A 22,851-nucleotide genomic window follows, 5' to 3' on the forward strand; every position below is an offset into this window, starting at 1 on the left:
CTGAAATTACTTCTCTCACTTTTTTCATACTTCGCACAGGTCTTCAAATTATTTCTCCCATTTATTTATGTTTTGCCGGACAGAGAAATTTTTCAGATACTCTCATAGGTCCACTGTTGTGAAGAACACTGCAATATACGGTGTTACGCCAAGAACTAAGCCATAAATGTCAGAAATTAAGAACGCGTAGCGTGTATTACCTAACACCAAAGTCATTGCATACGAAAAAGAAATAGAGTTATAATCGCGAAAGGCCCTTGGGTAAGTATCTGGTGCGTACATAAAACTCTAACATTTACGTCGCATCCTTATGCGTAAAAACGGTATTATGAGAGAGCGTCTCTTTCTCCTAATCACCCGTTTACCCGAAGGAAAAAAATTATTATATATCACTTTTATTTAGTAAATATCGTTTTATCACACTTATCATCAAAGTAAACAGAAGCTGGAAGCTGATTTCAAGGTTTAAAAAAACCAAAGGACACTGACTTTAAGTCTTGTTCACAAAAACAGTCCAGACGGTCTGAAGTTCAAAGTTCATCATAATTTAGAGTGAAAAAAAACAACAACTATATCTATAATCGATTATTACGTAGAAGAATATCTCGCCCACCACCAAAAGGATATTTCAAAGTTAAAATCAAGGTTGGAAAACGTTGGTGATAACGAATGCAACAAACAAAGGCATTTTTTAGCTCCATCCAATTGCGTCAAAAGTTACCAAACAGTTTAACTCGAAAGGTTATTGAGGAAGTCAATGTACAATATAAATAAGCGTCTATTTAATGGGAATTCATAACACATATTTTATTAACAGTGCAATATTTACAAGTTACTAATTAATTACCCTTTCTTTTTAAATTATTTTTTGACACCGTGAATTATGTAAATACATTTTTTTGCGGCCCGAATTTCTCAAACTTCATTAATTCCGAATTCTAAAAATGGAGGAGCTAAACAGATATCATAATGGAAGCATCGTTAATGGGCACCATCTTTCCAAAACTGATGGAAACAGTAAGTTATGATTTATTTGTCCGATATTCAGTATCTTATCCTCGTGAAGATGTTCATGTATGGGGAGATTATTATACCTTGGATCATTATTTTCAAATCTTTTCATTTTTTATAAGTTTTTACCATAGTATTTTACTAAATTCATTTGTAGTAGGCCTATATGTATACTGTATGAGAGATATTGGGTGATATTTAAGTTACCTTTCTGTTCCATTACAATCGTGAGATGTAGATTTGAGAGCGGGATAAAATATTTCAAGGCCATAATTGGTCTTGTTCTATGAAACGTAATGTTATACTTTCAAACATGGTAAAATTACGAACGTAAAAGAATTCAACTTTTATTGGAAAAAAAAATGTAATGAATATTTCTAATATGAATTACCTTATTTTAACGTGTGTAAGGTATCCTTCCAATTTTTTGGACTTAAAATTTGGAGAAAAGTTTTCATCAAAGATATTTTTATTTAAGATATAGCCTATCTATCTATCTATCTATCTATCTATATATATATATATATATATTTTTTATACGTCATAGAAGCCATTAAATTCCTCATTACTCTTCATCTGATACAATCAGCTACATCAACTACTTCATTATCATCATCAGAGTCACTCTCATCGTAAATTGCAAGGAATCAGGTGATTTGTTTATACCTATAATAATTTACTATCCATACATAAGGACCCCCCCCCCCCCTCCTCATATTTTTTGGGACCCAATTTTCGTAAGAAAGGAGGTTCCTTATATACAATTAAAATGCAGAATAATAACAAAAATATTATTTTTAATATAACAATTTCAGGTCGAAACATATTTATGTGGTTGAAATGCATAATTAATTCTACATTGTATTTATGGAAAGCAAAACTAAATGTCTTTAAATCATAAATTAACTAAACTTAACTTCAGTTATTTTGATGGTAGGGGATTTCATTAGAGACAACTTCCAAGTGTGATGTCCTTGGAATGTCAACATTTGTTGTAACTGGCACTGATGGAGGAAAAAAAAATCTCACCTCTTCATCTAAAAAGGGACGAATTCAGATAGCCCGTCCAAGAGAAGAATTATGTGGGGAAAATGGGTCGGCATAAAATACGGGACGATCCAACGAATCTACGCAATAAATCTGACCTCCCAACATACTTTATTACCCTGGTTTCGCGCCTACCCTGGGCTAGAGTTCAATAAGCTTCCTTCTTGGGGGTAGGAATATATACATAGCCTTTTTCAACATCCTTTGTCTCCGGCCAAAATGATGTTCTGGGGGGCCCAATACTCAGCTGGATGTAACAATTTACATACTTACATTTGAAAATCTTAGTAAGTACCAGATCTCATGATGTACCTCCCCTCCATGGATATGAGGCCCTGGGTTATGCCAACCTGAGTCCCATGGGTAAAGATAGTCCTGGTTATAATGAGCAGATCTCCTAGTTTCCAAAAGTGGCCACTTTCCCCCCCCCCCGCCATATTTCCACGTGAAAACTCTATTACAGCTTTTTGTGGACTCCTTCATCACCTGTAGTGGCTCCTCATTCATCTGATTTTTATCAGTGGTCCCCTTAGAATATACCGGGACCGCAAGGTGGCCATATGACCCCAGGTTGAGACCAGTGACTCAACCCCAGAGCGATTTTGTATAAACGGATCTTTTTGTACAAAAAATCCGTTTTGTACAAAAAAAAAACAAATTTTGAAGTTTTAATAGGAAATTTTAATCGAATTGTTTGAGTCGGTCAACTCAACCAAATTGGTAATAATGGTTAGATAGATTAATAGGAACATCCCTACTGTTCCGCCAAGGTAAATCTATAATGTATATAGTGGATTTGAAACTTGTAGCTTATATTAAAAAAAATCAATACAATTTCCGGATACACCCATCCTTCGGGACTGCTTCGATATCTCTTTGAGATGTGAAGAGGGGTGTGTCTGGTCCTTCATTGTTCAAATGTGTATAGTGTCTGCGAACCAATTAAGTTGAAAATATGTTAATTTTATTTATTTTTTACACAGAAACCAGTAAATGCTTGATAGACATAATAAAAACCGGTAAAAAGTGCATATGGAACAAGAGAGTTGAAGGCACGGAGTTGGAAAAGTTCAGACACAGGGTGAATGAAAAGTACAATCTGGAGTTGGGTGAGAAATTTAAGGTTTTTCATTGTTGGTGAATTGCGATTCATTCTTTCTCATGCGTTATCACTGCAGTCGTTGATAATACAGGGTGATTATAATTGAAGTTCCCGTACTATTAGTTTTTGTCAATAACTCGCATCCAATACAGCAAAATTTTCCGGATATATTAATGAGACCATGGGAGAGAGATTTATGCAATAAAAATAGTTTAATTTTCGACCACCAGGTGAACAAATTACGCAATTTTATTGAATTTTTCTTTTTTTTTTTTGCATGGCCCATATAGCGTATATACCAAGTTTGAATGGAATACGTTCATCAGAACGGGTGCTTCATAGGTGTGAGTAGTGTCAGTATACTGGCGGGTGCTACATTGGTCTGAGCAGCTAAATATTGTGACCCCGGGATCATTAGTTATGGAAACTCATCAAACCGTAGTCACGATGCGGAAATCGTTTTTTCTTCCAAAATTTGGCAGAAAATACTACATGTTTATATACAGTTTCTATATATAGACATCACACGTTGGCGATCAAAAAAAATCGATTTGGCTACTACCGGGCAGTCTTACATAAGCACATCGAGCTTGGCCAGGTACCTCCGGCCACTTCGCGAAATGGCAAGCCAAAGTCCGAATCCTTTCTACAATTCGGACTTCGGACAAAACTTTTGGCAAGTTTGCTTATTGGCCAGTCTCGTCGTAGAATGGCCGCACTTAAGGCTTTGGCAGTAACATATATACGCTGTGTATGGACCATGGTGGGGGGGGGGGGGGGGGAAGAAAAATTCTATAAAAAAAAAGTGTCACTTATTCACCTAGTGGTCAAAAGTTGAACTATATTTTATATTGCATACATCTCTCTATACCATGGTATGATTCACCAAACATGGGTCAATGGGTCCACTAAGCACCTCGCGCTGTCACCATGGGAGATATAAGCTGTGAGTATGCTGGAAGAAGAAAACTACTCAGATTACGGAAACTTTAAATATAATTCCCCTGTACATTTCTATACAGACTCTGCCAAATTGTTTGCACAGCAAATACCTCTGCAACCGTGGGATTAGAAAAGTGTTCGTTAAAACGAGATTTTCACTATAACTGTATTCGTTAAAACGGGATTCGACTGTATATTAATAAGACATTTATTTTCAAAACATTTTGAGTAACCGTACATCATTTAAAATCTTTTCTTGCTGGAAAATAATATGTCCATAAAGTAGTCGGTTGCGCAGATATATCCACAGTGCAAGCAATTTCGAACAGCCTGTATACGTCTAATCGTAGTTATCTTTTCTTATAACAGGTGACTATTGGGATCTTCACAAGTGGTCCGTCGATAATTATGAGGATTTCTGGAGAGAAACTTGGCATTATTTCGGCGTCAAGTATTCCAAGATCTATGATAAAGTATGGTTCGTGAGACTATCTCGTCATGACTGCACACGAGAAACTATTATTTATTTTAATTAGGCACTTGATCATAAACATGACTATGATATAGTTATTAGATGAATGTCTATATGTCTGTGTGAGAAAATTCGTGTCTTAATCCATGTGCATGCATTCATTTCCAGGTGCTCAATCCCGGTCCATGCTTTTCTGATGTCGAATGGTTCCCGGGAGCGAGACTGAACTACGCAGAGAACTTGCTGCGGTACAGGGATGATCACATTGCTCTAATTCATGTCAGTGAGTAAAAAATTGCTTCCTCTTTTATTTTGTTTGCAAACAGAGCGCAGTTTGCTACTCTCTCTGATACAGAACAATTTATCACCATTTTAATGTCGGACGGCTCAGTTACGTCGAAAATTTTTGTGTGGTAGCAGAGAACAAGTGCGCCATCATTATTTGCATAACACGAAATGTTCCCGAGAGAAACAAATAGATTGAAAAGTGGTAATTGAGAGCATCAAATTCCTGCTCGCGGGTTGTTAATAGTGCTGCCCGAGTTTTGTAAGGTGAATTGTTAACCTCGGACCAATGGTGCTCCGGGGGATATAGAATGTATATATTTTTAACATGTAATTTTTTTTTTGATTGAGAAAATAAATGCTCCCTCCGGGGGACCCCCCGTATGGGGTAAGTAACTCATAACACGAAAATGCAGCACCTGCAACTCCCACGCGTCGTCTACGCGATTTTAGCTCACTGCCCCTTGGAGCGTGGTAGTGCCAGAGTTACAAGGAGAAAAAAATAATTGAGTTCTCTATCATGGAATCTAAATGACCCCCTAGCCATGTATGTTAATTCATATACAATTTAGAAAACCATGTGCGAGGTTAGGCATAACGAAAATAATCAGGTTATACAAGGATTTCAAGGAGAGGGGGGGGGCCCTATTTTTGGGTATGTAGTCAACCCATTGATAATATACATTCAAATTAACCTTGTATATACACAAATATAATACAAAAAACGTAGAAATGTGTGCAACATATATAAATATAAACATAAGACCTATGTATACACAGAAGTGCGAAACTGAACAAAGAAAAAAATTAGAAGGTCCCTGGTACGTGGGACCTAAAGGACTCCTTCACATTCATCCGCATACAATTTTAAACAGCATGTGCGAGGCTAAACATATACGAGAAAAGGTAGGCTGTGGAAGGGAGATTCGTGGCCCCCTTTTGTAGGGCACCTAGAAGACCTTGTGGCAATATATACATTCGAGATTCAAAAATACAATTCACAATATATGCATGCAAAATTATAAAAAGAAAAAACGGAGGCCCTATCGTGCGACCCAAAGGAGGGCATCTAAGCCATGTTGTCAGTGGCTTGGTGTAAGTTCGAGGTCCTATACTTCTGAGTCCGACTAGATCTCTGTGTAAATGCGTCTTGCTGTCAGTCTGGCTGATCTCCGGGAGTGGGGAGATGGAGCGCTCTGAGTGTTCAGGTCAATTTGACCAGACATACTGAAATAGCAAAACCGCAGGTAAACCATATCCAACAGATGTGCGATCACTGGGATTGACAGTCACCTGAGTATTCAGTGGTCTCGAATCTCGCCAATTATTTGTTCCCGAGGATTCTATTTCGTCTTTTGGATGAGAATAAAGCAGAATTGGAAGTCTGGGTACGTGAATGATAAAAAATGATTTTTTGTGACATTGTCTAAGATGAGTTACACGCCATCTTTTTTTAGATGAAAGAAACGAAGAAGTGAGAGTTACTTACGCAGAGTTGTACCAAGAAGTGAGACTTTACGCTGCTGCATTAAAAAATAACGGATTGAAGAAAGGGGATTGCGTTGCATGTGAGTACTCAACATCAATATTGTGTGTCTGATTGGTTTTACGTAACACACATAAATATTCAGAATAAAGAAGTACCATCGATAATATTTAAGAGATGCATTTTTTTGTTGAAGCATACAGTAATTTACGTACTTTCAATTACAGGCTATATTTCGAACAGAATCGAAACTGTTTTCATAATGTTAGCAGCAGCGAGCATTGGTGCACAGTTTGGGGGACCACTGCCGTTCTATGGAGCCAAAGTATGTAATGAAACGCGAATTTCAATATATCGTATTCACCCAATACTTTCACTTTTTCCAGATCAAAGTTTATGATTTCCATCGATTGGTATCGAAAAAAGGTGCATGAGTTTATAATCATGCGCTACAAGGCATATAGTTTACCGATTAGCTATCCCTTTTCACGTTATTTATTTTTACTGGTTTCGTTTATAACATATCTCTAAAATCAGACAGCCTTTGATATTTGAAGCCATTCAAACGAAATAGCGTACGACTTTCAATCATTAAATTCTTGAGAATTCATGCTAATTCATCAAAATAGCAAGACATTTGTTTCCTGAAAAATACTCATGCGTCGGTTTATCGCCGAGTGTTTTTAGGTTTTATGTATTTGAAATATTAATGTTTTGTAGATATATAATACTTCCTTCATATTGAAAGGAGTCGTATATTAAAATTAAAAAAAAATGAAAAACTTTTTATGTGCACACCCTGTTAAAAATCCCGATTAGGATGTTGTTGCCCTGTCTCTCCTGAGCTCGACAAAAATAAGCAATTCCATATTTTTACGTGCAATATTCTCTGAGCTATTTTTTTTATTCGAAAATCGCTGAAAGTGAAGGAAAGAACATCATATAAAGCGTAGAGTGAGTTTGTCCGTTAGTTAATGTAGGCTTTCTCTTCATTTTCAGCGATATTTTAACCCAAATGTAGGCAAATATTGCACTTAAAACCATGGGATTTTATTTTTTTGTAGGGCTCAGGAGACACCGGGCAACTACTTTGTAATCGGACATTTTAAGCACGGGTGACCGTAAGTATTTTTTTTTTTTAATTTTGACAACTAAATAACTCCTAGCAATATGAATGACGTATCTGTGGTCTACACATTATTTGCATACCTTTTCCCAACTTTAAGTATATAAAGAAAACATTTTTATTTTCTGGATATTATGCTGAGGTGAACTCGGAAAGAAAAGTTATCTTGTCTCTGCCGGGACTCGAACCCAGGTCCTCTTGCATACCGGGCAAGCATGCTACCATCTACACCACTGGAGACACGACCCGGTCTTCCTTATTTCACGCACTGTAGCGTGAGGCACTGAAGTAGAGACTAGTAGCCTCTCTTAATTTCAGGAATTGGGACGGTTTAGAGACTTTTCTTTCTGAGTTTACCTCTGCATAATATCCAGAAAATAAAAATGTTTCCCTTGATATCTTTGGCTGAGAAAAAAAGAGCCATCTATCTCTTTAAGTATATTTCTAGAATCAACGATTTGCGAGTTACTCCAGGATAAAAGGTCTTTCCTTTGCATTCTGCATATGTAGAGCAACTGCTCTGAAATTATTTGAGTCATCTCATTCATGACCTAAAAATATTCGTACAGCATTTTATGGCGCAAGAAACATGTGAAAGGATGAAGTCACTTTCCGCTACCATAGAAGGTTTTTAATAATTGGCTGTTGCGAAGATGAATTTTTGGAAAGAGAGAGAAATTCAACTGCCTTCGCGGGGAATCGAACCCACGTCCTTTCACTTTCTGGGTGAATGCCCTAGACCACTAGACTACAAAGGCAACGAATCTTCTCTTGGAGCTCGTGTGCACTGAAAGGGACCGTACATGGACAGGCGGACCTGACTCAGGCCAAGCTCATAACTTCTGACGCTGCCAGCACGAGCACCAAGGTGCACACGTGCTCCAAGGAAAGATTGAGAGATTCGTTGCTTTTGTAGTCTAGTGCGTTCACCCGGAAAGTGAAAGGGCGTGGGTTCGATTCCTCGCTAAGGCAGACCAGTTGCTAAAACCTTCACATGTGAACTTTTATGACTTCCATATTTAAATATGGCAGTCGGGAAAAAAAATGGCCAAACCAAATTCCCACGTCCTGTATCAAGTCACGCTATAAGTATAAGTAATTATGTACTTGTAATTAAGCTGGAAAAAAAAGAGCAAAATGCATTTCCATTCGGTGGAAAAATAAAAATAAAAAAACACTCGATATCTACAGATACATTATTAAATTATTTATAGTAAAATTTATTAATTTTTAAGCATTCATCACAGACAATGATAATTAATCCTTATTGGAGTCGACGTTGTTGAAAGTATTGGATATAGATATTTACTGTTTCACAAGCTCTTACGAGCTATTCTTAAGTCACCCAGATACCTTTTTATGGGCTGTAACGGCATGAAAGTTAAAATACGGTATAGAATATTTACTGCATTGTGCATGTTTGAAAATACTTGTTGGCCTCCCATAACATTGGACGCCCCTGAGACAGACCCATTGATATTATTGATCTAAATTTTTACTTCGTCTGTTCTTTTTGATTTAGGCAGCTTCGAACATTATGAAAATGACGAGGCCGAAATTTGTTTTCGCCGTTGACGAATTCATCGACGAAGACAAGGAATACAATTTACTGAAGAATTTGCCTGTCATGGTGAATGGTAGCGTTCTCTTATCATTGACATATTGCAGATAATACTATTTAATTTACTCTATTTTGCTTCTTTTTCACGGTATGGTCAATAATTATTGTCAGGATTATTCAAGCTAATTTACTATTCCAATTACCAACTAACAGCAACTCAAAATCTCTTTGAGATTCGAGTTACTCATATCAATGGATTTCGGATAAAGCAGCACATAATTGAATGCAAGTTCTCTCTGTAATTGTCTGATTTATATGCAAGGACCAGTAATCAATATCCAGTGTCCCAAAATCGACTTACGGTTTTTAAAATGGAATAGCAAAGAAGCGGGGACAGATATTAATGTCATTCTTGCGGAACATAAGTGAGCGAAGTCAAGAACATCCGATATACATTTAGGTCATTCATGTTGCAATAAGATGAATAATTATTAAAAATTAAATAACTTTTCATACGGACACCCTCTGCTCAAAAACATAATCGGAAAGTTGTTGTTCTGTTTCTCTCGATGTAAACGAAAAAATTTCCACCTTTTCAAATACATTATCCATTGATATTCAAAAAACGGAGAAAAGTTAAGAATGAAGCGTTTTCCGTTAGTTTTCGTTATCCTTTCCCAAATTTCCTCCGATTTTTGAATTCAAATATCTCAATTGATATTGCGTTGGAATTTTTTCGAAAAAAACGTGGAAACTTTTTCGCTGGCATCAGGAGAGACAGAGCAACAACGTTCTGATTGGGTTTTGGGCACAGGGTGTTTATATAATGTATAGGCTGACCATATTTCCTCGAGAGAAATACGGGACATCGGGATTCCAAACACGGGAAAATACGGGACATTGCCAATTTTCGCCAAAAACGATGCCAAAACCAAACAAAGTTGACAAATATTGCTGTAATTACGGAAAAATCACAATGGCGGGAAATTATGCATTACTGCAAATTGAAGTGGATTAAAATGTATCCCACGAAAAAAAATTCCGTTTACCAAGACAAATGTGGGAGTTGTAATAGTTGTAATTATCTTAAAATAATTTATGAGTTGAAAAATAATTTCAATCTTTGACTTCAATAAAGAATAAAAATTCAAGTAGGCTTCGTGTGAAATACAGGAAAAACCGGGACACTTTCGCCAAAAAGTCGGGACGGCCAAAAAAACAGAAAATACCGGGATATACGGGACTGTCCCGGGAAATACGGGACGTATGGTCACCCTATTAATGTATATATAAAGAAGTTAATTTTTTATCGTAATAACTATGCAACCCCTTGCAACACGAATTACGTAGCTGAAATTCCCGATTTGGCACTTTTATATTACTCAGGAATGACTTTAATATCTATCACCGTTTCTTTGCCATATTCCATTTTGAAAACGGTCAGTCGATTTTGGGACACTGTAGTTCTTGGACGTGGAAAAATAAAAACAAGTAAAAGAAAATCATTCAATATACCAGTGGATATCAATATATCCAGCATGGTCCATGTTTTTGACCACCTGCTTATATCTCTTCTAGAGCGGCGGGCCATGTTCTGGTCAGGAGGAGCGCATCTTAATACAGTCGAATCTCGTTTTAACGAATACCGCCATAGCGAAAATTCCGTTGTAACGAACACTCTTCTAAACCCCCCAGATAAGATTGCATAGGAACAATGAAATTCCTTTACAGCGAAATTTCATAACAACTAAGTGATTTTTCCGGTCCCTTGCTGTTCGTTATAACGGGATTTGACTGTATCATAATTTAACCGTTGCTGCTGTGAATTCCAATTCATAATCTTGGATTCACTCCTATTGAATGGTTTTCTAACGCTTTCCCTTGCTTTCTGGTACCTTCAGATGTGTGCGCATAAATGTTGCGGAAAAAACTATCGAATTCTGATGCATTCGGGTTGACAGGACAACTGTATATGTGTCGCCCTCTATGTTTTGTTCTATAATATTATATTTTTAAAATCAACAAACACAAAATGTTTTTCTTAAGTGATATATAACACGCTTTTTGGTATAATATAAAATATATAACAATATAAAAAGTTTAAAAAAATGTATTCAAAAAGTGTTGATGTAATCGTATAATACTTTGTATTCAGATATCTAAAAACTTTAATAATAATGTTTACTGATGTGGCTTGTTTTGTCATTAAAGTCTCGGAGCTTGTTCTCATAGTCCGCCGACCATTTCCAGAAAATGATGAAATTTCATAAATTCATAAATTTTTGAAATTGAGAAACAAATAATTTCAAAAAAAAAATATTGATGGGAATTTGGAATTGATGAAAGAAATAATTTTAGAAACAATGATTTCAAAATTAGTGAAAAAATGAACTTATTAATCAGTGAGACGAACAATTTCATAATTGGTTTGCTAACAAAGAATCATTTAAAATAATTTCAGAATTAATTAATTTAATCAGTAATTAATGAAAATATATTTCGGACTTGATGAATTTGTTTTTCAGAATTAGTAAAAAAAAATTTCACAACAATCGAAATTGATAATAAAAGAAATATTTTCACAATATATAAATGAAGTTTTCAATTATTTTATCCCTTTTCAACTCGAGTGTCCCATTCACTTAAGATATCATTAAGGGGTTTTACGACCCCATGATGGAAGTCATTTTTGAAAATTTGACATCAGGGGTCGTGACTCCCCTTAAATTACATGATTTTGTGGCCCTCAGGTTTCGTAGAAAATTTCAGTTTGGCCCACCATGTTTGAAAGATTGAAGACCCCCCTGTTCTAAGTACTGTATTTTCTGCATAAAAATCGGTGGATATTTTAACACTAGAACGACAGGAGGAGGTTATTTTGACCACGACGGTTAAAAATCTAGCGTAAGTTATTTTTCTTTGCCGAAACTTTAAACTGCATATCTACAGTCGGCCCCGCTTGATCGAATAGCGAATACCCCCTCATAAAGTATTTACAATGACATATGTAGTGTGTCTCTTCTGGCAAGTACCAGAATCAGCCATATACAGTGCATACAAGTTACATGTCAGCGTTCCGGAACATTGGGTCTGGACATCTCGAGAAAATGTTTAGGCTTTTTAAGTCTAAAATATCAATGCTATTATAATTGGGAATTTCACGAAGCTGTTATAGTCAGAGTTGAGAAAAGAATCTAGTTTTTGGACTACCTATCAGTTTCTGGAGAGCCTTTTTGCGTAATCCATGATTGTTTCAATCTTGGTATCTTTGCGTATATGTCTATTTCTAATGAACCCGGGTGCCATGGTAAAACTTCGGAGTGTTATGTTTTGGAAACGTTCAAGAGCAATAATATTAGGATTTCTAGCATTCATACAGGCAGGAGATGCGTAAAGTAATGTAGGACGTTTGATCAATCTGTACAAAATGAATTCAAAGAAACAACTTCCGATACGTGGCACAAAATTTTCTTATCATCTGAGAGTTGTGGCGCTGATTATACCACGATTCAGAGGCATATTCTTAGCAGTTGGTCTTGTTGTGATATATTGTACCTTTTCTCATTTTAAATCTCCCTTTATTTTTTTAGACATGGAATCCATAGAAAAAGTTATTATTGTTCCTAGTAGGCACGATTCTCTACGGCAAGATATATCTGGCGTAAAAAACAGGTACGTATATTTCAGGTATTTAACCTCTTGATTTGCCTTGAGAATGACTTGATGAATGATTTGCCTTAGAATTGATTTATTTTTTTCGCTATTTATACACGGTGACACGGATTGTGAACCTGCATATACAGTGAAATCTCGCCACAAGGATATTCGATACAACCATAAATTCCTCTAAAACGAAATTTTTTTTCCAATTCTTCTTTGTAATTGCCTATAGTGTTTAATGTTATCAAACTCCTCTTGATACAACAATATACTTTTTTACTATGTCTTTGTATAATGATATTTTTTCAAGATATTTCAAAACCGCTGGAACGATTTTTGAAAAAAACATGTATTTTGCTCAAATCGTGTTGAATTTAATTTTGACTTCATAAGTCGTTTCCGTTCTTCCGAAGGCGTCTAATAACATCGGTATTTTGCACCATATGATCCCAGTAGTCGAGAATAGTTTGATCCACTCTGGCTTATCGAAAAGCTGGATACAGGCAGCAATTACTGACGAATGTCTTTGGACCAAATCAAACCACACGGTGCAGCGATTAGATCAACCCAGCAGCAGATTGACAGCTTTCATTGATGTGATAGTTACTGATCCAATGAAAATCTCTGAATAGAAGCAGAGATATCCCAAATTTTATCAAGAACTATTCTGGATTATGATGATTATTAAGATGATTTTGTGATTTATAACCTGAGATTTATAATTGTGATTTATTTACACGAATCACCATTTTTCGATCACAAATTTTATACTTGTTTACTGGCGAGGTGCGTAATGGCACCTGCCCATGTATGTAATATATCTTTCTCAAGATCAATAAATGGTTAGGTTTTCCCGGAGGCACCCGAGTCTCCAGGGACAATGTGCTTATATCACTGAGTGTGACAGAGCCTGGGTGTCTCTCGGTTCCTATCACTATCACCATATGATCCCCGAAAGTGGCATTGAAGTTGCTGGCATCGCTTCTTCCAGTAAAGTGCAATGAAATAAGCACTTCTGCAGGGACAATGTAATCTGAATTTTATTGTAATCAACACTAATGTATTACAATTTTAATACAAAAAAAAAGTACTTAGAAGCGCATTTCCTCGTATTAGTGTTGCCGCTTTAGAAAAGATGCCAATAACAGCCGAAATATGATAATGTCGCCTCTCTCGATACAACAATTATCCTCTACAACGGTCACTTTTTCTTAGTTCGCAGAGTACTGTTATATCGAGGTTTTATTGCAGTTAAATATTCAGAATTTTTCCTTGTTTTGAATTCCATGATTTGCATTTTATGCTATTTACGGAAGCATTTCTATTCCCTTCTTCTTCCACGTGCCGCATCTCTCATTTTGAGATACATCGTTTTCAACCACTGGTGCACAGACTGCCAAATGTGGCCTATCAATCCGGCTCGCTATGCGAAAATTGTTTCAGTAGCAAATTATTAATACTCACACCACGATAAATACCTAAGCTGACCATATTTCTTTCTTTCATAAAAATATGGGATACCACCTAGAAAGTCGAAGCAAGTTACCATTTATAGCCGGAAAAATTGACAAAGACAAGTAGAGTTGTCGTTTATAGCCTAAACAATTTGTCAAAGGCAAGTAAAGTTGGCAGTTGCAGCAAAAATGCTTTTCAAATGCAATTGAAGTTGCCAGTTACAATAAAAAAAACTTGTCAGAGGCAAGTAAAGTTGCCAACTATCACTAAAATTGCTCAAAAATCGTTAATCACAGACGAGAAAAGTTAGGAAAGAACAAAAACTAAGGGACAACGCTCCTTTCCCTTTATGCTGTCCTTCTCTAACTTTTCTCCAATTTTTAAATATCTCAGTGAATATAGCCCAGAAACTTGGAATTCTCTTTGTTGGCTCCAGGAGGGACTGCCCAACAACATTCTAATTGAAAGTTAGAGGATAACGGGGACCGTATAAAAATTTGTTCTTATTTTGTTGCACACTATATTTTAACTCTCAAAATGGAACAGGGTAATTTTTGAAACGCCTTTTGAGCAATTTTTAAATTGAAATCATACCTATTCAACGGATGGTTGATGAGGTAAATGCCGTATTGGCACTTACAGGACAACCTGTATACAAGTTTCTGACTCGCAATTGGCAGAAATACTGCATATTTGACCTGCGGACCGAAAGGTTGTGCATCCCTACATTTCACCATGTTTCTATCTCTTCTGTACCGTTTCAGAAACTACCATGTGAATTCATAAAAATACCAAATATTTCAATTCCATTGCGTTGAAATCATTCCATGTAACCTATCGATTTCGCCATAATCTCGATGATTTCCCATCCACAGCTGTTTCCTTAAAGATTTCTTGGACAGTGGACGAGACGGCAACGGAGATGTCCCTGAACTGCTTTTCGAGCAGTTGCCATTCAATCACCCCCTTTTCTTTGGTTTTACATCAGGAACTACTGGACTGCCGAAAGGCCTTATCCATGGAGCCGGGGTATGTATGAAGCTTCCACTTTACTTTATCACTGAGCACTGAATCATTGCAGATACTAGTGATGAAACCTCTCAGTAAGGGACAACCGTGATTACAGAATTGTTGTCCCTTAGATAGAGATGTCTTTTATGCAGAGGTAAATAAGTTCTTATTCGCAGGACACGGATCAGGAAATTCATTCCTCAAATCAGACATGTTCAACGGATGGCTTGCTGGCGAAACGTGGCTCTCTGATTCGCCGATGTGGTCCGTGGCCTCACAACTAATTTCGTAGAAATGAACTAAACGACTCAAATGGTCCGCAACACATTTTCAGACACGCCGAAGTTCCAGATCACTGTGAAGTACCCTCCACAGCACATTCCCAGATAAGTGAAGCGATTCGCAACACATTTACAGATCACTTAAGTGAACTGCGGCATATTTACTGATCACCGTGGCACAGTTCCAGATCTCTGAACTCTCCCACGGCACATCCCTAGATTAGTTCCCACTCAAGTGACCTGCGGCATGTTTACAAATTACTACAGAACAGTTTCAGATCACTCAAGTGACCTGCCGCACATTAACAGACGCTCCACAGTTCCAGATCATTGAGGTGCCCTACTGCGCATTTCCAGATCACCGAAGCCTATCGTGACACATCTACAGATCACTTAAGTGATCTGCGACATTTCTACAGATCACCGCGGTGCAATTCTAGAGCCTTTAAGTGACTTGCGGCACAGTTCTAGATCAATTAAGTGTCCCACGGTGTGTTCCCAGATCATTTGAATGACCAACGCCTTAGCGATAACTTATTTAAGTGGCCCGCAAAACGTTTTAAAGCATATCGTAACATAATTTATTTGTCCCCAATGTATTACGATAAAACTATATGAAATATAGAGTTTACAATTCAATCATCGAAATCAATGAAGTTGCCCGCACTTTCTCAATCCTTTGCATTCCAAAGATTTTTTTCGGTATTTCGTTGGTACTTCATACTTAGTACGTTTTCGGAGCCCACAGCCCCCATAATCACGATTACAAGAAGACCCTACTCCCCGGATGGTAGCTGTTACGTTTTTGAATAGCTTACGAGTATTGCTAAGAAGGGAAGTTTGCAGGGATCTTCTTGTAATCGCGTAAGGGGGGGGGGGGCCCTTGTTTCAATGCTACCGTTTTTTCCTGATGTCGATTCCCCCTTCGAAGTAAGGGAGGGGGGGATAACGCAAAATGTGTTAAAGGTTGAACATTCTTGCCTTAAGGGGTCATTCAAGTATTACGTCAGCATCTCGAAGGGGGAGGGGTTTCCGATTTGCTGAATTTTGATGGCCGGGGAGGTTGGTTTGCATGATTCTTACGTCATCAACCACCCTTTATGAAGATACGAAAGAAATATTCTTACTGGCATCTTATTCGGTGCGCCAAAAACGGAAAAAAAATCCTTTCGATAGCTATTGGGCATCTGAACTAACATTCTCTCTCTCCATTGATAATTCCCCTAGAAAGCCACTTTAGTGATCCCTAAATGTTTCACGGATCCTATCAAGTGCTCTGGAAATGTTTTCGGGCCGCTTAAGTGCTCTGGAACTGTGCCACGGATCACTTAAGTAATCTGGGAATGTTCCGCGGGTGACTTCAGTGATGTAGAACCGCACTGGGGGCCGCTTAAGTCCTCTAAAACTGTGACACATGTCACTCAAGAGATCTCTAAATGTGCCACGGATCCTTTAAGTGTTCTGTAACTGTGTCGTGGGTTACTTAAGTGATCTTTAAATGTGCCACGGGCCTACTTCAGTGATCTGAAAATGCGCCACGGGCCACTTAAGTGCTCTGGAATTGTGACACGGGTCATTTAAGCGATTTGTAAATGTGTCATTTAGTTCATTTTTATAAAATTAGGTTTAAGGGGGGGGGGGCAAGCCACATCAGATAACCTTCAGTGCCACATTTGGTTTGTGGGTCAAGAATTTACCATGTATAGCTTAAAGGGTGGGTCGCAATGAATTTCTTAAAGCGAAATTTTGAGTTCTTACCCTACAAATAGCATTGAAATTGACAGAAATTGATTATAATAACATATAAAGGTATTTTCTTTCGAAATTTTAATTTTTTAAGCAATTTTTTGCATTAAAAAATGTTTTTTTTCGTCTGGGGGGAGGCACACGAGCCTCCTATAACCCCCCTCCCGCGTACGTTTCTGATCCCACCAATATGCGTTAGGAGGTAGGGGGCAGTGCTGACGAAATTTTGACGACGAGGTCAGAGTTTTGCTGACTTTCGCTGAAGCGGGAAAAATTTCTAGAAAATTTGCTGACGTAATATGTACTTGAACGGCCCCTAAATAGAGGTGTTCTTTAAACGGAGGATTCACCGTCTGTCTATGTATGCGATGAAAGAGAGTTGCTAATACCAATTTATTTAATTTTGATGCTGTTATCGTATGACATTTTTTCTTTTCTTTCAAGAACTTTCTACCTCTTTTACGTGACCACAAAATACAGAACAGTTTCGGGAGGAATGACGTCATATTATCGACGTTGCCCGTAAGTGAATGTTCGTAACTGAACTCTGTGTGTGTGTGTTTCTATATTCGTGTTCACATATACTGTAACCTAAAAATACTTTTTCCTCCCGTAAGCTCGGCTGGAATTTGTGGAATATATACATATCCTATTTGATGATTGGTTGCACCATTCTTCTCTACGAAGGCTGCCCACATTTCAAATCTAAAAATTATTTCTGGGACATCATTTCAAGGTATAGAGTCAGTCATACATTCTTGGTTACGAGTGTGGTCGACAGAATGGAAAAAGAGCGTATTCGTCCAGGTAAATGTACCACATAAACATTCATATTTAGTTGTCACTGTGAATTTATGAAATACAATATTTATATCTATGAAAAATGCCGCATGTGGACCTATTGAACGACATTTTTGAAAACATCGGTGTTGATCACAATAAACGAGATTCTGAGGCTTCATATGTAAACTACAGAAATTATTAAAGAATTATTTCTGTACTCCGTGGGGGGGAGATGCACAAACTCCAGTCCACCGACCAAATGCGGAAAGCCAAGGGGTTCCATCCAACCTACGACATTTGTTCCGGTAGAAAAGTACTATGCCATTTACCACACACACACACAAACAAACAACAGTCAAATGCTAATAAATTTGCCAATCGCATGCAAAAAAATTGTTGTAGGCAAGCAAAGTTGTCAAGTAAAAGGCTAGCAAAATTTCCAACTATCGCTAAAATTGGTAAAAAATCCCCAATGACATGAATGGAAGGTAAGTTGAATAAGCAGAAATGTAATTCACCAAAAGAACGTAGAGGTTTGACAAACATGTGAAAAAAATAATTTTTATGACTATAATTAACTATGACATTGGTTATGTTATGATAATTATGACTATAAGTCAAGAAACTAATCTTAATTATTGATTTCAAAAATTTGACTAAGCCTCGTTGAAAATAAGGTAAAAAAACGGGACATTTTATAAAATATGTGAGACTGCCAAAATTATAAAAATGTCTCGTAAAATGCAGGTCATATGCTTACACTACGTATACAAGTTTCTGGCCCGCAAGTGGTACGGGTAGAAATTCCGAATATCTGGACCAGGGACTAAAAAGGTTGTGCTGCTGTATTACAATGCTGGTAAAAAGTTAGAGAGCACAAATTCTCTGACCCATTCCACTAGGTTTTAGATTAACCCTGGACAGCACTAGGGCCCTATTCATCGCTCTCTGGATCATTCCTGAACCTTTGCAACCTTGTCCACGTCTTTCCAGAAAAAGTTTCGGAAACCCTCTGAGATATGAAGTAACTCTTGGAAAGAGAACTGGTAAAATATTATTTATCATTACTACGATCAAATAAAAATTGGCGCAAGAAAAAAATTGTCAGTTCAGTTAATCTCTGAATATTACTTGAACTAAGCTTATTACTAAACTACTTAATAATAATTACTTACGTTTTCCGAAAACGGAAAATTTTTGATGAAATCGGAACGTATGGTCATAAAACTAAATATCAGTTGCACCCAGGTCGAGTGTGACTCTCGGTGACCCTGTGAATGTTCCTTCTCCGCAATGAACTTTCCGCCCAAAAAAGTATTCCGTGACTTAAAATGTTTAGGAACGAACCACTGCTATAGAGATACGAAGGAAAAACCAGGCGTTGACATCCAGTAATGGTGATTTTAATGATTTCTGAGCACAATTTTAAGTGAGTTAATGAATAGTAGAACAATAGCTGCTGTTTTTAAGTGATATTTTAGTAAAATACTTAACCATGCGGTTTTAATGTATCAATAGAGAGTTAAAAGATACTAAGATTTTATTGGTGAGGCTTGGCCACAAAATTCCAATGTTAGGTGGAGAAAACCAGACAGCTCTATTCTTTCTTAATTAAAGAACATGCAAAATGGCGGAAGGTAAAACCGGTCTGCGATAGAGGAGAGTATTATAAGTATTCTACCCAAAATTAATAAGTTTGAAAAACATCAAATATTTTTTTAGGTGTTTTTTGCTTGTCCTGAAACATTTTAAAAATTGTTGAACACATTTTAAAAATTTAAAAAGCTGTCTATAGTCCGTTTCAGGTTAACTTTGCAGTGAAGGGGAAGCTACGAGGGAACCGCATCACTCGTTGCTATGGGAACGAAAGCCTCTTAACCAATGTATCGATGCGCGGCCTCGGTAAGGTATGGCCGATTCTCGCCAATCTCACTGAGAAAAATATTTTTTACGTGTAACGTAATTGCACAGTTACATTAGTAATAATTATAGAATTAAAAGAAAACCATTGCCGATACTTTCAGAAACTAAAGTGAGGTTTTTGAAATCATTTATTTTGTTTTTTGATTAGAAAATGTTTTAAAATTTAGAAAAAAATAATTATCTTCTATCAGCGTGTCACTTACTCTTCATTGATGGGCCGTAAGTAACATTAAAAATTTCAAAAAAGTCATATATTTTTCTGCAATATTTCCCTTACCTCAGCTGAAATTTATTTACAAAAAAAAATCCAAACAATATTATGAAAGCAACGTATAATTTTAAAATACTGTGTATTAACCATGGCTCTCAAAAACTTGGGGATTTTTAATTTTTTCTTCAATTTATATGGAAAAAATTAATGTTAAATAAAATTAAGAAGCAGATTAACTCTGTTTTCACGTGCAAATGCAGGAATAGCCCCAAATAATAATAATGATACGGAAAAGTTTAGAATTTTTTTACTCACTTTTCTTGCCGAAATTTCCGTCACTCGACCTCTCCCCTTCCCCGAACGGTATACGTCGATGCCACTTGTTTTCCCGACAGCTTTAGTCTTTTGTTACGGTTGATGTGCTGCTCATGGTTATTACGGATTATTCTTATGGAGTTTTGTTTACAACGAATATTCAAAAACCAAAAATATACTATTCAGGAATGGAAGAGCAGAGAACTTTAGCGTGACTATCTCTGGTGAAAATTAAGACACAACTGTCACATAACAGATGAAAGCCCAAACCACTGTTGACCCCCCCCCCCCACTCATTTATTGTATCTCAAGAGACGCTAAAGGCAAGGGGCATGAGGAGAAACGGGCGGGTGGAAGATGGCGTCCGTTCGTGTGAGTCGCGACTCTGTCAACACTCTCCGTGATCGGAAACTAAAACTATCCCATAAACATGGCAAAAAATAAATAATTAAAAAAAGGAAGATCTATAACCAAAACTTCTGCACCCATAGAGGGCCTCTCACAAGTCACAATAGTATCGGCACTCTCGTGGAAGAGAAACACTTCTTGTAATCTATGAGTGAATATCTGAACTCACTGAAGCCTATTTTTAGGAGAAAATAAAACTGATTGAATATTCGTTTTTATGTAAGCCTACAACTTACATGTAAAACTGAATTAAAAATTGTATCGTTATGGAAAATTCAACCAAATAACGAAAAAAAAAAATGTATATATACGAAAAAAAACACGACAGTGATATTGGCGGGGAAAATTTCTAGGATATCGCGCCAGAGTGTCGTTGCCGTTGCTATGGATTTTTAATAATGGTAACCAATATTTTTTATAATTTAAAGATTTTAAACAAGTAAACATCGGTTCAAAACGATTTTTTTTCAGTATTTTTTTCAAAATCATAGAAAAAATTGAAATATTCTGTATAAAGGTTCATCTTAAACCTCCGATAAATGAGAACTATATTTTGCGGCGAAGGAATACACTCTCTACCTTTCTCTTCACTGCAAAGTTAACCTGAAACAGACTATAGTGATCTCTTACACACAGCCACGTCTTGTATTATACTTACCTGTATCATTACAGATTCAGACTGCAATCTGGAAAATCTTCGACTGATTTCCATCGGTGGAAGTCCCGTGAAGCTACAGAACATGCAGTTCATGACAAACATCCTTCCTGACCATGTATGTGTTGCCAACATGTATGGTGAGTTGGTTGTACTCAGTTTTTTCCGATGAATGCTTTGTCCTGTCTGTCCATTATGAATACGTGGAACAGAATATTGAATTATTCAGTTCTGTTCTTATTATGTTATTCTTATTATACAATTTGTGTAAGACGCAACAAAATGACTAGATATATAGTTATTAAATACTTGAAATTGCTAAAGGGTCAGTTAAGCGTATTTATAAAAAGCTCTGATATCTTATACCGTATTTTATTTTGAAATTTTCTACTTTCATGTAGGTGCGACCGAATTCCTCGGGCTTCTCGGTTTCTTCGATTATAACTTGCCAATGTACAGTGGGGAAATCCAGGCATCATCACTCGGTACGCACATCATGTGTTTCGATGAGAGAGGTGAGTGTTCGTGCATTTAATGCAGCTGTCGGGAAGAAATTAGCTCCTTTCAGTTTTATGATTTAATTGTTATACACTTTGCGTCAATTTCATATTTTTACATGTAACACATTATTCTATTAATTTTTGCAGGAAATCATGTCGTCGGTCAACGCGGAGAGCTCGTAATAGCGAAGCCATCGCCGGCTATGCCAATAGATTTCTTCATAGACAGGGAACAGATCAAACGTGTTTACTTTGGCGTGTATCCAGGTATTACGAATCTGAATCATGAATTTATATTAGATTGATAGATTTTAATGAGCGTTATATTACACAAATATTTCTTTTACAAAATTTTAGGTAATGGAAGTAGAAGCTCTTATAATTATCGTATTCTTCCGAATTTCACGGCATGCCCTAAAAGTCGAGGGAACCCCTGTTTTTGGATGTTGGAGTCTGGTCCATTTCCGACATGCTGGGAAAAGCGAGGTTCGGAAAGGATCACATTCGAAAGACCAGTATCATTTTATATTGAATAATAGGCCTACATAAATAAGCGAATCGGAATAAAGTAATAGTTTTCATCGTAGTAAAAATTAAGCATTTTTATCGCTCTAACCTAATTATCACCAGCTCTATACGAAATACAGATACCGTGTATTGCGAGTTTATTTTTTATGGCACATCTTCCGAAATTGAAGAAATATTTTTATTTTATTTTATTTATTAGACAAAGCATCACAAAAAACATAAAAGACAAAAAGAAAACTACAAAACAAACATTATTCGACCACGTTGTGTCTTTTTTTGTTACAATATCATGTTTTTGCGGTGCGATACTTCAATTTCTTGCTCTGCTTATTCAAAACACGAG

The 22,851-nt window shown here is 36.8% G+C and overlaps 1 protein-coding gene and 1 non-coding gene across 2 annotated transcripts in view; one reads left to right on the top strand and one right to left on the bottom strand.

Annotated features, from left to right (window-relative positions):
• The first annotated feature begins 649 nt into the window (after positions 1 to 649).
• LOC149070498 (acetoacetyl-CoA synthetase-like) overlaps positions 650 to 22,851 on the top strand; it is a 29,166-nt gene continuing 6,964 nt past the window's right edge. The window contains exons 1-14 of the mRNA XM_089249032.1: positions 650 to 1,017; positions 3,042 to 3,167; positions 4,472 to 4,575; positions 4,743 to 4,857; positions 6,317 to 6,427; positions 6,573 to 6,670; positions 8,994 to 9,108; positions 12,623 to 12,704; positions 15,023 to 15,176; positions 17,630 to 17,707; positions 17,803 to 17,992; positions 21,498 to 21,620; positions 21,882 to 21,995; positions 22,128 to 22,247. Of these exons, the coding sequence (XP_089105158.1) occupies positions 945 to 1,017; positions 3,042 to 3,167; positions 4,472 to 4,575; positions 4,743 to 4,857; positions 6,317 to 6,427; positions 6,573 to 6,670; positions 8,994 to 9,108; positions 12,623 to 12,704; positions 15,023 to 15,176; positions 17,630 to 17,707; positions 17,803 to 17,992; positions 21,498 to 21,620; positions 21,882 to 21,995; positions 22,128 to 22,247 (1,603 nt within the window). The 5' untranslated portion in view covers positions 650 to 944. The remainder of the gene's footprint in view (positions 1,018 to 3,041; positions 3,168 to 4,471; positions 4,576 to 4,742; positions 4,858 to 6,316; positions 6,428 to 6,572; positions 6,671 to 8,993; positions 9,109 to 12,622; positions 12,705 to 15,022; positions 15,177 to 17,629; positions 17,708 to 17,802; positions 17,993 to 21,497; positions 21,621 to 21,881; positions 21,996 to 22,127; positions 22,248 to 22,851) is intronic.
• On the bottom strand, positions 8,156 to 8,229 carry TRNAS-AGA (transfer RNA serine (anticodon AGA)). Its single transcript has one exon. It is a non-coding gene; the product is annotated as a tRNA-Ser (tRNA).

Source organism: Pholcus phalangioides, unplaced genomic scaffold (assembly GCF_987345545.1).
Source record: "Pholcus phalangioides strain wild (caught in Gottingen) unplaced genomic scaffold, Ppha-v1.0 ptg000021l_1, whole genome shotgun sequence".
Classification (NCBI taxonomy): domain Eukaryota; kingdom Metazoa; phylum Arthropoda; class Arachnida; order Araneae; family Pholcidae; genus Pholcus; species Pholcus phalangioides.